Source organism: Podarcis erhardii (genome assembly GCF_964252035.2).
Source record: "Podarcis erhardii genome assembly, chromosome: 5".
Lineage (NCBI taxonomy): Eukaryota > Metazoa > Chordata > Lepidosauria > Squamata > Lacertidae > Podarcis > Podarcis erhardii.
In genome coordinates this window covers 95,142,662-95,157,747 of record NC_138509.1, presented here as the reverse complement: position 1 = coordinate 95,157,747, position 15,086 = coordinate 95,142,662, and the positions used below count along the sequence as shown (strand labels likewise).

The following is a 15,086-nucleotide window of genomic DNA, read 5'->3' as shown; positions in this document are numbered from 1 at the left end:
GTTCCCCGCCCGGCTCCCCGTCTTGGACCTCGCCCCTCTTCGTGTGGACTCTGCTTACACCCACGGTACCTTCCCCCGGGACCAGCACAGGTTCTTCCAGTTCATTGTCAGACACATCAGATGGTCTGACTAAGGCCTTTGCGCTCTTGTAGTCTGCTGTGTCATCACTTTCACTGACACCAGCAGCAGTGCCACCAACTGAACTGGAATCCGAACTCTGATCATCATCATCAGCAGCAGCAGCAGCAGCAGCAGCAGCAGCTTCCTCAGCTTTCTCAACATTATCTGGTTTTTTCACATCACCTTCATCCTCCTCTGGGTAACTCTGGAAAATTCCCACATTTTCCCCCCACTTAGGATTGTACTCAACACTCCTTGTAAACTTAATGGACTTAGACCCAGTCATCCATACTCTGTATGCACCTTTTTCGTACCCCATGAACAAACCATGTGCCCCACGCTTCCCAAGCTTGTTGCTCTGTGGGGTGTGCACCCACATGTCAGAACCAAAGATTCTCATGTGCTTGACGTTCGGTTTCTTACCAAACATCTTCTCATAGGGAGTACAACCAATAGGTGATGACAGTCTGCGATTAAAGAAATAAACAAACGTTGACAGAGCTTCCCCCCAAAACTTCTCAGGGAGGTTGGCATCATGCAACAAGGTATTCAGGCCTTGAAGCAAAGTCTGATTTGCTCGCTCAGCAAGTCCATTCATCCATGGCGATCTAGGCGTTGTCAAGTCATGCTGGATTCCCTTCTCAGTCAGAACAAAACAAATTCCTTCCAGTAGCACCTTAAAGACCAACTAAGTCAGTTCTTGGTATGAGCACACGCCCAGTCAGCTGTGGGACACTGAGCAAATTATCCGCTGCTCCTGGAACATAAAGTACATTACTGGTGGTTGTATGCAAACTTGCAAGTTTAACAGTCCCTTTTCCTGCAATTTGCAAAGTCCTTCCATCAGCCAGGTGGATCTCTCCATCTTGAGGTGGAGATAAATAGGTGCCGGTCCTTCGTAAGATGGCGGCTCGCACCAGAGTCCACGATAAACCTGGCCTTGGCCTTTGGTGAAGCAGTGCCAGCAAACAAAACCTTGTTTTCCACCGGCGTGGGCTTTTGCTGCTTGCCCCCCTGCTCCTGGCCATCAGACATGCCTTTAGCCTTTGGTGAAGCTGTGCCAGCAAACAAAGCCTTGTTTTTCCCTGGCTTGGGCTTTCCATCCCCCTTCTGCTTCGGGCCATCTGCAGGCTTCTTCCTTTGTTTACCTCTGGCCTTCCGGTATCTGCAAAGTTGACCTTGGCTCCCATGAGAAACAGAGCTCTTAGCTGCCGACTCCTTGGCTCCCCCTGGAGGCTGGAATGCTGCCTGGGATGACATCACAGTCAGCTCCCCCTGCAGCTTGCAACCGGTGCCCTCAGCATCCCTGCATTCACTCGCATTCTGGGAAACAGCCAGGACCTCCGATGCAGTCAAACTCTGGGCTGGGATTACTGGCAGATGAGCTACTTTCAAAGCATTCCACATCTGACGTGCAGTCGTGTTGCCAGCTAGCATTTTAATTTCCTCTAGAGAGACGGACAAGACTATTACGTCCATGGCCTGTGAATCTTGGGCCCTCCATCTATCTGTCAGAGGAACTGGAGGGGCTTCAGACACAGTATGCCACACTCCAAACTGTCGAAGCAAGCTCTCACACCACACAGCCCAGGTCCCGTAATTGTGCCGATTTAACTTTGGGCACTCAGCAGCTTCTGAGGCTTGGAAAAACTCCATTCCACCTCTTTGCTTGAGCCGTGAGCCTTTATGCCTTGAAAAACTTCTTATCTCAGCAGCCCATTAATCACAAGCCTTCTTGGCTCAGCTCCCAGACCAACCTAGCCCTGCCGGACATCAAAGTCTCTTTGCCGCAGCAACGAAAAGCCTCTGCTTTTGCTTTTCCCCACACATACCTCAGCAGTCTGTCGCAGTCTTACTCTCCTGTAAGTGCCGTGAATCTGGGCCCATAACCTGTTGTTGGGATACTGCCAGGGAGACATAGGCCATCACTGCCTCCAGCCGGACTCCGGACATCCATCGATCTCCCGTAGACGTGCAGTATCAGCAATTAGCGACACGAAGCCTCAGAAATAGATTGCCACATTCTTAGGCTGGTGCACACTATCAGCAGAATTCACACAGCGAAAGTTGCACAGCAGGAGAGCATATTTACAAGTTTATTCAGCGTTGGTCAGAACAAAGAAAAACATGACTGCCTGCTAGCGTGTTCAGGCACCGAGAGAGAGAAACAAAAGCAATAGCAAACATAAACATCCTGTGAACAGAAAATGCGCAGACTCTGTGACTCACAAAGCCTGTTCCCTTTTAAGGTGGAACGGAAATATCCTAACAGCCTAGCCGGCTGCTAGTGGAGAAGCAAAGGGGACAGCTTCTGACAAGATTTCACCAATATCTTTCAAGATCTCACCCAGCCCCCAGTTGCTGTTGCCACTTTGTGGGCACTGCTGTGCAACCCAGGTAAGGCAGGTGGCAGCAACAGTACAGCGGTGGTGGCAACACCTTCCCATTTCACCTCAGGCGGTGTAAGAGAACACCCCACCCCTCATGAAGCATGTGTGGGTGGTATGGTAATAAGTGGGGGGGGGGGAATAAAGTAAGTGCTGAAGGACAAATTGTAAGGCATGTAAATGACATGTCACTTTCCCCATTTTCAACACCAGAGCAAGAATGACCCAGAGTCCACCTATGATGAAGAAAACTTGGCCCAGTGCATTTTTGACCTCTTTGTAGCAGGGACAGAGACAACCACCAGTTCTCTGAAATGGGCGCTTCTCCTCCTGGCAAGTCATCCAGATATCCAAGGTGAGAGAGGAGAGCCAGGACTTCTCTTGATCACTAGGGTGGACCATAATTCTTTAAAGCTTTCATATTGGAAAGAGTTAAACGTGAGTTTATGATGTAAGTTTTGGAAGCCAAATGTTATTGACTTTTATGACTTTCATGTCTGGAAAGATCAATCCCCCCCCCCCGCACTTTTATGGAACCTATAATTGTAGGGTTGGAAAGGACCCCAAGAGTCTCCTGCCTCTCCGTGCTCCACTACATAAGGGACACGGGTGGCGCTGTGGTCTAAACCAGTGATCCCCTTGTGCTTGCTGATTACAAGGTTGGCAGTTCAAATCCGTGTGACAGGATGAGCTCCCGTTGCTCTGTCCCAGCTTCTGCCAACCTAGCAGTTTGAAAGCATGCCAGTGCAAGTAGATAAATAGGTACTGCTGCGGCGGGAAGGTAAACACCATTTCCATGCACTCTGGCACTCATCATAGTGTCCAGTTGTACCAGATGTAATACACACACACACACACACACACACACACACACACACACACCGCCCTCTCCAGCCAAGACCGTGCTCAGGGCAGCTAACAACCAATAATAAAAACAAGTTGATTAAAATACAATTTGAAAGATTAAGATACAACATTTAAAAAGTTAGGGAGCAAAATCCTCCTTCATAGGAGTAGAAAGGAAAAAGAAGGGGGGGGGATCAAACTGATTCTGAGCCAAAGGCCAGGTGGAACAACTCTGTCTTACAGGCCCTGCAGAAAGAAATCAGATCCTGCAGGGCCCTGGTCTCATGAGACAGAGCATTCCACCAGGCCGAAGCCAGTGTTGAGAAGCCCCTGGCTCTGGTTGAGGCTCATCTAACTTCCTTAGGGCCGGGACCTCCAGGGTGTTGCTATATATGGACCTTAAGGTCCTCCATGGGCATACCAGGAGAGGCGGTCCCGTAGGTACAAGGGTCCTAGGCCATGAAGGGCTTTAAAAGTCAAAACCAGCACCTTAAATCTGACCCTGTACTCCACTGGGAGCCAATGCAGCTGGAAAAGCATATATAACTCCCGCCGGGCTCCGAAGGCTTGCGGATAGCTTCCTGAAGCCTGGAGAGCAAGAGGGGTCGGTGCGCACCGACCCCTCTTGCTCTCCAGGCTTCAGCAAAAGCCTGCATTCGCCCCATGGGACGCACATGCATTTCCCCCTCATTTTTGGAGGCGGGAAAGTGCATCCTATAGAGCGAAAAATACGGTAAGTAGGAAATATTGAGAGCCAGGGATGGAGAATACACACACACACACACACACACACACACACTACAGACAGCCTTTGATCCCAGCCCTTCAGCAAATCCAGCCAACAGAAACATCTGAGATTAGCTTCACTTTCAAAAATTTCACACCAGGGAACTAGAGTGGGGAAGAACCATGGACACAGACTTGAGCTCTTTGGAGGACCAGGTGAGCTAAAAATGCAAGAAACTGGGACTCATTCACAGAGATTTATGGAATATGGTCAAGGGAATTAAATGGCCATGTGAAATAAAATGCAGTATTCACAATAAATATTCTGTTTCCATCATTCTCTTCAGATAAAATGCACAAGGAAATAGAAGATGTCATAGGTTCTACTCACTCAATCTGCTATCAAGATAAGAAGAAACTGCCCTACACTAATGCTGTGATTCATGAACTACAGCGCTTTAAATATGTCCTTTTTTTTGGGTTACCTAGGCAATGTACAAAGGATTTGAAGCTGCATGGTTTTCTCATTCCCAAGGTATAACAGTGTGCTACAACTGCACTCCTAGCCCAAGAGCAAAGAGCAGCAGAAGGTTGCATATTGAGAGATGCTGCCAGGCATACAGGAACTTCCTGTCTAGTCAAAAATCTGAAGGGCAAGAGCAGGAGCTCCATCTGCAGACATGTCTCACCATTGGCAAGTGCCATTCCATGGGGCAATTGTGGCAGGGGAGGAGCCTGAAGTATCCAGAGGTCTCAGCCTGGTTGTGAACTTTCATTTTAAAAGAGGTGGGGAAAATTCCTCTTGTGTTCCTGCCTGTGCAGAAAGTATTTTAAGGTGAAGAATACAAAACCACCCCCATATATATATATATATATATATATATATATATATATATATATATGCTTTCGTAGATTTTCACGGGTACAGGAATGCAGGTTTTGGTGTCCTCGGGTGTCTTCCCGTGAATACTGCATTTTATTTCACCCAAAAAAAAACACCCCAACTTTTACACGGGAAGACACCCGAGGACACCAAAACCTGCATATATATATATATATATATATATATATATATATATATATATCACATGTCTCTGCAAAGATTAGTCTTCTTGGAATCAACAGAAATGTGTTGATCTGAATGCATTCCAAGTCACTTGTTTCTTATTTGCAGGGGACTATTATTGTTCCCGATCTGCGCTCAGTTCTTTTTGATCCAACACGATGGGAGACACCTGCAGAGTTCAACCCAAATCATTTTTTGGACAAGGATGGACAATATGTGGCTCGAGAAGAATATCTCCCATTTGGTGCAGGTAAATGCAGAAGACCAAGCTACGTTGTGGTCTGTAGATGGGCTTACTGGTCTGCTTCCAGGAAATGACATCAGCAGCAGCACATGAGGGAGTGGGCCGGAGCAGAGGCAGCGTCTTTCTGGCTGGAGTGGCAGTGCTGGTCAGCAGAATGAGGCAGGGCAGTGGCAAGTTAAGGGGATCTCTGGGTTGGTGGCTTGGGATCCACACATGCACATAGACTTATGTGGCCTCCATCTGGACCTCCCAACATTTGCCACCCCTGCCCTGTCCCTGAGAGAGGCAGCACTGCCAGCACTAGGATACAGCTGTTCCCCATCTCACATCACACTGCAAGCCACCCAACTTCTTTTCAGGCAGCAGGGCTAAGGCTATCTTTTCATGGGGTACTATTTAGCCTGGTTTGAAAGCACACTCAGAACTGATGAAACCATGCCACTTCCTTACTTCTCCTACTCTGAAATCAAAAGAATATTATTCCTGCAGAAATTCAGCAGACATCATCACTGCTAACTTACAAATTCTCCAAAGGTCAGATTCATGTGCTTTTCCATACAGCATTCAGAAATCTAGTTCCTACCAATGTGAGGTAAGTCTGACAGGAAAATTACTTTATGCTCTTTACCCCTTTCTGCATTGCAGATTTGGACAGTTGACAAAAGTTTTCCTTTCATTTTTTAAGTCAAGTTTTAGTGAAAGTTTTATACATAAGAGACAATATACATCATGACAATCTAAAAAGGAAAATAGAAAAAGGATGAGGAAAGGAAGAAAAGAAAGAAAAGAAGAAAAGCAAATTACCTCTGTCAAAATTAAATATTCACCCTCATTCTACATGCAGAAAAGTGAGCCCTCCCAGCTCCCACTTGGGACCTAGACCCTCTTCCCCCGGTTTCTAGCCCTTCATTTTCAGTCCATCCCCTTCCTGAATGTATCTTCCTTGATATGAGATAGGGAACTTCAAATTACAGAACAAAACATAAGTATAACAAGAGGAAAGAAAGGTTAGCACTGACCAGGCTGGGAAATTGACAGCAGCCTTGATGATTTCACTATCCTATCTATGTCTAGTTTTCCAAAGTATTAAGGAGAATGTTTATAACTACAAAGCAATGAACATGGGAAAGTAAATTCTTGCTCACTTGCTGTCTTTCACTTGTCCCATCCTCAGGGTCTCGCATTTGTTTGGGAATGCAGCTGGCAAAGATCGAAATATTCATCTTCCTCACCAGCCTGCTGAGGGCATTCAGCTTCCAGCTACCAGAAGGAGTCAAAGAGCTCAATCAAGAGGCTACAGTAGGGGCTACAGCACATCCCCAGCCTTATAAACTCTGTGCTGTTCCCCGTTGCAACACATAAGAAAATAGGAAAATATTAGGGGCTGCCCCCCTGCTTCCTCCACTTAGCGACCCCTTGACCACTCCTGACACATGAACCCCCTAGCATTTCCCCTTCCCTTCCCATCTCATCCCATGCAGCTACTGAGGTCTCTTTTCACCTTCGCAGCTCCATTTCTGAAGCCACTTCTCTCTTATCTTCTGCAGCTCTGCTTTGCATCCATTTCCCCCTTCACCCCATCTCCTCCTTTTCTTCAGGCCCTTTCATGCCCCTGTTTTCATCTTCATCCCTCTCCCAATGCCTCCTTACTCCCTCCTTTTTGACAACTTTCCTTTGCATCCCCATTCTTACTCTCGCAACCTTTCCCCCTCCCCTCTACTTTCCTCACATCTCCCTTACACACACATTCCCACACTTCCTTCTCTCTCCTGTTTCTGTAGCCCTCTTTCAACCCACACTCCATGCTATGTTATTGTATCTTTAAGATGAGCAGACTACTAAGAACAGGACTGTCTGTTTGTCCAGTTGAAGAAGGTTAAGTTCCTTTGATGGATACTGTACATGTATGCTTGTTAATAAAATTGTTGGTTTCTGCTTCCTTCACTGTGCAGCGAAGTGCTTGTCACGGGACAATGTTTTGCATTCCACAGTCAGAGTACTGTTGGGTTTCCCACGGGAATGGGAGACTGGATGTGACGTACACTGGTTTCCTGTTTTTCACTGTTCTCTCGGTGTTTCCGAGGAGAGGAGTTGTTTCTCTGCTCTCGCAGAGGCAAGATGCATGTTTGTAACCTCTCAGCATTGAAGTGTAAATAAAGTAAAGTGAAGTATGTGGCACGTACTGCTCATCATTCCGCTGTGTAGAAGAGCCTGCAAATATAACAAAAATATCTCTTCTAAATCAGTACATTGAAGCCAGAACTTCATGTTGAGGACAAGACATGGTATCAGGAGTGAAAGACATTGTGTGGAGGCACTATGGAATATTTGAAGGCTTCACATGCTTTATCACAGCTAAGAAATGAAAGAGGGAGAAGCTTAAAACAGACGTTCCCCTGACTTTCACTATCCTTTTTTCTTTTTCTTTTTCTTTTTAAAATAATTTTTATTTGGTTTTACCAGTATAAAATTATAGTAATACCGCAACACACATCCACAATTAAGATTCCTCCAAATCTCTGAACTTTCCACCTTCCCCTCCATGGGTTCTGTTATTACACCTTCACTTGGGGTCTTGGTGGACAACAAGCTTAACGTGAGTCAGCAGTGTGATGCAACAGCAAAAATGCTAATGCTGTTCAAGGCTGCATCAACAGAAATATAGTGTCCAGGTCAAGGGAGGTAATAGTTTTCTCATGAGACTCGGCTACATTTGTAAAGATAAAGCTCCTTATATGCATTATAACACTATGGCACCAGATGGCGGAGTGGAGTCCCATTTTTCTCCAAAGGAACTTCCCTGTATGAACTTTACAATGCATTTAACTGGGGAAGGATATCAATAATAAAATTGAAAAAAAAATTGAGGATATAAGACATTAGGAACTGATTGTTTACAGCATCACCAAATAAATGATATATTCAAAATGGATAAAAGAAATGGATTTAATATTATATATTTAATATTATATGATGCAGTTGAAAATGATTAACAATGGAACCCATGGAGAGGTGGGGGGAAGTCCAAGGATTCTGAGAATTCTATATGTTTATGATTACAATTATTATTTGAATGTAAATGTTAATTTTAATATTGAATAATAATTTTAAAAATAGAATGCGTTTAACTGAATCGCTTATTTGATGTGTCTTGATCCAGCCCTGCTCTGGAGGGTAGGACTCAAATCAATGGCTTCATGTTACAAAAAAGAAGATTCAGAAATAAACATATGGAAAAACTTTCTGACAGTAAGAGCTGTTTGACAGTGGAATGGTCTCCCTTGGGAGATTGTGGACTCTCCTTCCTTGGAGGTATTTAAGCAGAAGTTGGATGGCCATGTGTCATGGATGTCTTGAGCTGAGATTCCAGCATTGGAGGGAGTTGGACTAGATGGCCCTCAGGGTCCATTCCAACTCTACAATTCACTGGGACCTGGGGGAATGCCATGACCTAGAACCAAATGTAGACACCCACTGGGGTAAGCACAGCATGTAGGCAGTTCGGATCATACATTGTTTTCACAGAATGATTACAGTACTAATATTTCTGCTCTAAATCAGTTCTTAAGAAGCACTGTCCTTGTCCTTCTCCACTGCTAGTACTCTAATTTGGAGTCAGAGGCACTTTCCACCCACAACCCATCCCAAGAACCAGATTTACAAGGATTAAGAAGACCTGTGCCATTCAAGAAGGCCTGTAGCTGGCCCACACTACCAAATCAACATGGCAAATTACAGTAGAATCTGATCTATAATATGCAAGGCCAAAATGGAGGAGGTGCAATAATAATAATCAAAATATCTTTCAAACACGGATGTCCCGCCCCACAATGAAGTAGTAACCATAGTCGTAATTAGCACAATCTCTGTTTCTCATTGGAACATAATGAACCATGAGTCAAGCACATATGTTATGGCCACAAGTCCATATGCCAGGGATCATTGAGGGTTTTGAGGCATGATGGCATGCAATGGCTGAACACCAAGGAATGGTGGGAGGTATGACCTGGGGAATTTCCAAGGGATGAAGACTGAGAGCCTGGGAATTGATGATCAGACAGGGACAGTGTGTGGCAGAGAAAAGTCCAGAAGCAGAAGCAGAGGCAGAAGTAGGAGATAGGAGAGGCCAAGAGGCAGAGATGAGTCAGGCTAGTGAAGGAACCAGGGTGTCCTCCCTCCTGCTGCGACAAGCTCCCCTCTCCCGGTGTCTCCCAGGACCAGAAGAGGGATGAAGAGGGAGGAGCAGAGAAGGGCAATTCAGTGGAGTTTCATTCCTTTTTTATGGTCTTATATGATGCTGTTCTTATACTATGTATGTTCACTTGGCGCTTGGCCTGATACCCAAAGGTCTCAGGGCACTTCACATAAAATATCAAATACATTAAATGAAAACAAAACCAACAACCCAATAACCCCCCCCAAAAAAAAAAGATCCAGCATTTTTCAAAAGGGTATAAGCTGTAGATCAAGTCAGGCAAAGGCCAGGTTGAAAAGGAACATTTTTGACTGGCGCCTAAAGGTGTATACTGAACATGGGTGGGGAAGGTCCCCCAAAATATTTTATTAGGGGGTCCAAAAGAAGTTGGCACCTACACTTCTTACCTATTGTTTCCCTAAACTATTTTAATATTGTAGCCTTATTAGACTTTACCGTTTGGTAGGCTCTGTGTTGCTCCCGGACAGGAGGAAGGAAGTCAAATGACACCGAGGGTTGGTTCAGAGAAAGAGTTATTTTATTCTGCTCTCCGGATAGCAGAAGGCACTTGCGTGGTCAGTCCACAGCAAGTCCAAAGAAATGAGAGATTTCGTGCAGTATATATATCCTCCAGGCACCCTCTCCCCCTTCCCCAGGAATCCAAGCATGTCAGCTTGTACACGCAGGTTGACATCACAGATGCTCCTCCTCCAGCACTCTTAACCATAAAAGGGTATTCCTTCCTGTACATCTGACCATAAAAGAGTATTCCTTCTTGTACTTCTGACCATAAAAGGGTATTCCTGTTCTTATACTCTTATCTTGGAGCAAGAGGTCACCAACTTCAAGAACACACTCTGGCACTGTTCCCGGACTAGGTCTGTGCGTCTTTGTGGTCTTTGTGGTCAGGATGTAAGATAAGGCCCAGAGTGTCATCCCTGCTCCACTTTGGAGTGGTCAAGGCCATCCGTCATTACCAGCCTTCATGGACTGATAAGGGAGAGAGCTTTGAGCACTAGTTTATACAGCTGGGTTTTGGCTCAAGAGCTCAAGTTAAAGCATATTAGAAATGCTCCCTTGGAAAAGGAAAAAAGTGTATTGGTCCCGTTTCAAACTGACTGCACAGAAACCCATTCCTTCAATATCAGCAAACATTTTCTTCTATTTTGAGACAGAAGCCTTGACAAATAAAGAATATTCAGAATCTTGGTGTAAATCATGAATTTTTATAAGGAGTTAAATTATTCAGGGGTGTTATTCTTTCACTTACAAGCAGGCACCATACATTTGCGTGAGTCCTCACTCTCCCAGATGAGCCCCCTGAGAGAGGGGGGAGGGAGGGAGGGAGAGAGAGAGAATGTACACATGCACACTTGGCTTTTCCTAAGAGTCTGGGTAAAAGTTGGATCCAGTACATATAGATCATAAAGAGGAAGCAGGAAAGACTATCACTCTTTCAAATTCCTCCTCCAGCTCTATGCACTATTCAAGGGAGAAAAGAGGTAATCCCTCTTTTTGCGCAATAATAATAATAATAATAATAATAATAATAATAAATTTTATTTATATCCCGCCCTCCCCAGCCTAAGCCAGGCTCAGGGCGACTAACAACAATCAAAATAATCCAACAATTTTAAAAACATTTCATTATAAAAATTAATTAAAATCAAATTTATGGCAACCAATAATCAAAATTCTGTGCAGATTGCCAGAGGAGGGGGGTCAGGCTGCGCCCTGACCAAAGGCCTGTTGGAACAGCTCTGTTTTGCAGGCCCTGCGGAAAGATGTCAAGTCCCGCAGGGCCCTGGTCTCTTGTGACAGAGCATTCCACCAGATTGGAGCCGCGGCCAAAAAGGCCCTGGCTCTAGTTGAGGCCAGCCTAACCTCTCTGTGGCCTGGGATCTTCAAGGTGTTTTTATTTGCAGACCGTAAGTTCCTCTGTGGGACATACCAGGAGAGGCGGTCTCATAGGTACGAGGGTCCTAGGCCGTATAGGGCTTTAAAGGTCAAAACCAGCACCTTAAACCTGATCCTGTACTCCACCTGGAGCCAGTGCAGCTGGTATAGTACCGGATGAATGTGATCTCGCAGCGAAGACCCCATAAGGAGTCTTGCTGCGGCATTCTGCACCCGCTGGAGTTTCTGGGTCAGTCTCAAGGGTAGCCCCACGTAGAGCGAGTTACAATAATCCAGTCTGGAGGTGACCGTCGCGTGGATCACAGTGGCTAGGTCAGGGCGAGAGAGATAAGGAGCCAACTGCTTAGCTTGGCGGAGATGAAAAAATGCTGCCTTTGTTGTAGCTGTAATCTGCACCTCCATAGAGAGGGAGGTATCGAAGATTACAACCAAACTCTTAACGGACGGTGCTGGCACTAATTGCACCCCCGCAAGAGATGGGAGTTGCCCCCTCAATCCTATATCGCCCCATCCCAGCCAGAGGACCTCTGTCTTCGACGGATTTAACTTCAACCGGCTCCCACGTAACCATCCAGCCACAGCTTCCAGACATCTGGTCAGTGTGTCTGGGGCCGAGTGAGGATGGTCATCCATCAACAGATAGAGTTGGGTGTCATCGGCATACTGATGGCAGCCCAGCCCAAAACTCCGGGCAAGCTGGGCGAGGGGGCGCATAAAGATGTTTAAAAGCATCGGGGAGAGTATCGCACCCTGAGGCACTCCACACACCAAGGAGTGGCGCGATGACAATTCTCCCCCAAGCGCCACCCTCTGTCCCCGACCAGAGAGAAACGAGCACAGCCATTGAAGGGCTGTGCCCTGAATCCCAACATCGGCAAGGCGGTGGTCTAGGAGTTCGTGATCGACCATGTTGAAGGCTGCTGGCAGGTCTAGAAGAATCAGCAGCCCCGACCCGCCTCGATCCAGCTGCCTGCAGAGATCATCTGTTAGGGCGACCAGAGCCGTCTCGGTCCCATGACCAGTGCGGAAGCCGAACTGGAATGGATCCAGAGCCGATGTTTCATCCAGAAACCTACCAAGCTGTTCAGCAACCGCTCTCTCAATCACCTTACCCAGGAATGGAAGATTCGAAACTGGGCGGTAATTGGATAGATCTAAGGGATCTAATGATGTTTTCTTTAAGAGCGGGCGCACCACTGCCTCCTTCAGTTCCCCTGGGAATATCCCAGTGCCAAGGGACAAACTGATGATATCACCCAGGGGGGCCCGCACCTCGTCTGGACACGCTCTAATCAGCCAAGACGGGCACGGGTCAAGAGGACAGGTGGTGGGCTTTCCAGCTCGGAGAAGAAGATTTCGGTGTGATCCAGCAGGGCTTTTCTCATATTCATATTTTATTTTTTATTTTTTAATTTTTTGAAAATATTTTTTATTAACAGACCAATCAAATCACATCACATTAATTCCGAATTACAAACCCAAATTTTAAATTTTTGTTGGGGGTACCCATATTTCAAGTTCTGAAAGGGATCCAATCATCTTGTTGCTACTGCTTAAATGTCCCCAATTCTGTCCAAATGATGTTCACAATTCTATCCAATCCTTTCTTCTTGTTTTCCACATCTCTTTTTGTTGTTTCCATATATTTTTCCTTTCTCTTTGTGACCTCTGATAGTCTCCGCAAGTGAGTTGAAACAATTATTTTATAATCCTGTGTGAGTTTTTCCGTTCATCCAAGAGTCATACCCAGACGGCTGCCTCTTCTCATCACCTCCATAAAAAAAACACTCTTACCGTCGCTAATCTTCACAGGTCTCTCACTCCCTTTTCTCAAACTTCTGAGGAGGTTCTGCCAGGAATCCAGTATAATAACAGGACTTCCGGGTTAGCGCCTCTGGCAATGGCGGAGCTCCTCCGATCGGGAGGAACTTGCTTTGTGGAAAGCAGGGTCTGAACTGCCACGGCGAAGGCGGAGACCCTTGGAAATCACAGGTGGAAGAAGCGTGTGAACTTGGGATTTGGCTGGCACCTTTTGCGCCCCCCTACTCGCGGGGAGACCCGGTATCGGGAATCCAGAGCGACGTGGGGTGAGTGGCGCGGTGCTTTGAATCGACCGCTTCTTTCACGGAGTGAAGCCGCATTGCTGCTGCCGGAGAGTGCTGATTTTTTCCTGTGGACAATTGGATTTTAAACAACAAACCGTGAGTAGAACGGAAAATTGGATTTCTAAATACCTTAATTCGGCATCAAACGGGGAAGGCTCAAAACAGGAAGTCCGCCTCTCCTTTTTGTAAATAGACTGAAGCAAAGTAGTCGTAAGCTAAGGTTTTGGAAAGCTTCATGTAAAGGATCAAACTTCCATTGATTGAAACTATTAAACCCCCCTTGGAAGCAGGGGAAGAGGGGGGAAATTTTGACCAAGCATGCCTGCAGGAGAGAGTGAAAAACTAAATTACCACGTCTTTGAACCTGGGAACGGGCTGCAAAAAGAAAAAAAAAGGAAAAAGTCCATTGACAGTGAACAGTACATATTTGACAGCTAGCTACAAGAGAAAGATACTGTTTCCATTGTCCGTTTCTGTGTTTTAAAAGAAGAAAAAGTAACTGAAAATTGATACTATTTTTCATCTTTGGAATTGTGTTGGAAAGGACTGAGTTTTTTGAAACTGTTACAAGAGTGGAGCAGAGGTATTCAGCTGTAAGATAAGGATTGTGAGAAACCAGAGTTTGACCTTGAACATCCCAAGAATGTCGGTTAGGGAAGATTTAGTGTCTGCATTTTATAAGACAAACTATTTGTTGGAAAAGCTTCATAAACAGATGGATGCTTTGGCTACTAAAATTGACATCTTGGGATCAAAAGTGGGTATCAACACAGAAGTTGTCCAGGATCCGGCACAGGAATCTATCATAACTGAACAAATCATTGAAAAGGAGAAGGAGAAAGTTGCTGTGGTCGAACCTAAAGTAATAAAGGAGGAGCCTTAACCTTACAGATGCAAATTGAGGATTACAAATTGAGGCCCTTTATGATTGAAACTAGAAAAAGCCAGATCTTGAAGATTGGAGCCTGGCCTGGTCTGGAAAAGGAAAGTTGGAGAGATTCCCCAAGGCAGGGATCAATTGACTTTTGGGATATGGATTTGGGTCAGGAGGAGATTGGAGCTTTTGGGGCCTTTGGATTTGGAGGAACTTTGAAACAAGATTTGGAATGCTTTATGGATCCTAGCTTTAACTATGGAAATCTGGCTGTCCTGTTAAGAAGGAATAAAGGCATTGTTGGGATGGAGCTCCCCCGAGATCTGCTTTTTAGCACTAAAGACTATGAAGAAGATCGGCAGAAGGGACGTGAAGAAGAGTTAAGAGCCTCGGATATAAGATCTCCAGGTTGATGGACTGTCTGGAATTGACAGAAGGGACGGCAGAGGACGAGACCAGGGAGAGGAGACGGTGGAAGAAGATTGGGAATTTAAAGTTTATATTTGGAAATTTTGTAAAAATTTAATGAGGGAGAGAAAAATTGTGGAATGAAATTTTTATGACCCTAGTGGAAATGTTTTAAGAGATTAAGTTCAAATAGATATA

General features: G+C 45.5%; 1 protein-coding gene across 1 annotated transcript in view; it reads left to right on the top strand.

Annotated features, from left to right (window-relative positions):
• Positions 1-7,306, top strand: part of LOC309342215 (cytochrome P450 2J2-like) — a 48,375-nt gene extending 41,069 nt beyond the window's left edge. Inside the window, exons 6-9 of the mRNA XM_081862613.1 lie at positions 2,721-2,862; positions 4,427-4,614; positions 5,254-5,395; positions 6,564-7,306. Coding sequence (XP_081718739.1) covers positions 2,721-2,862; positions 4,427-4,614; positions 5,254-5,395; positions 6,564-6,751 — 660 coding nt within the window. The 3' untranslated portion in view covers positions 6,752-7,306. The remainder of the gene's footprint in view (positions 1-2,720; positions 2,863-4,426; positions 4,615-5,253; positions 5,396-6,563) is intronic.
• Positions 7,307-15,086: the final 7,780 nt, after the last annotated feature.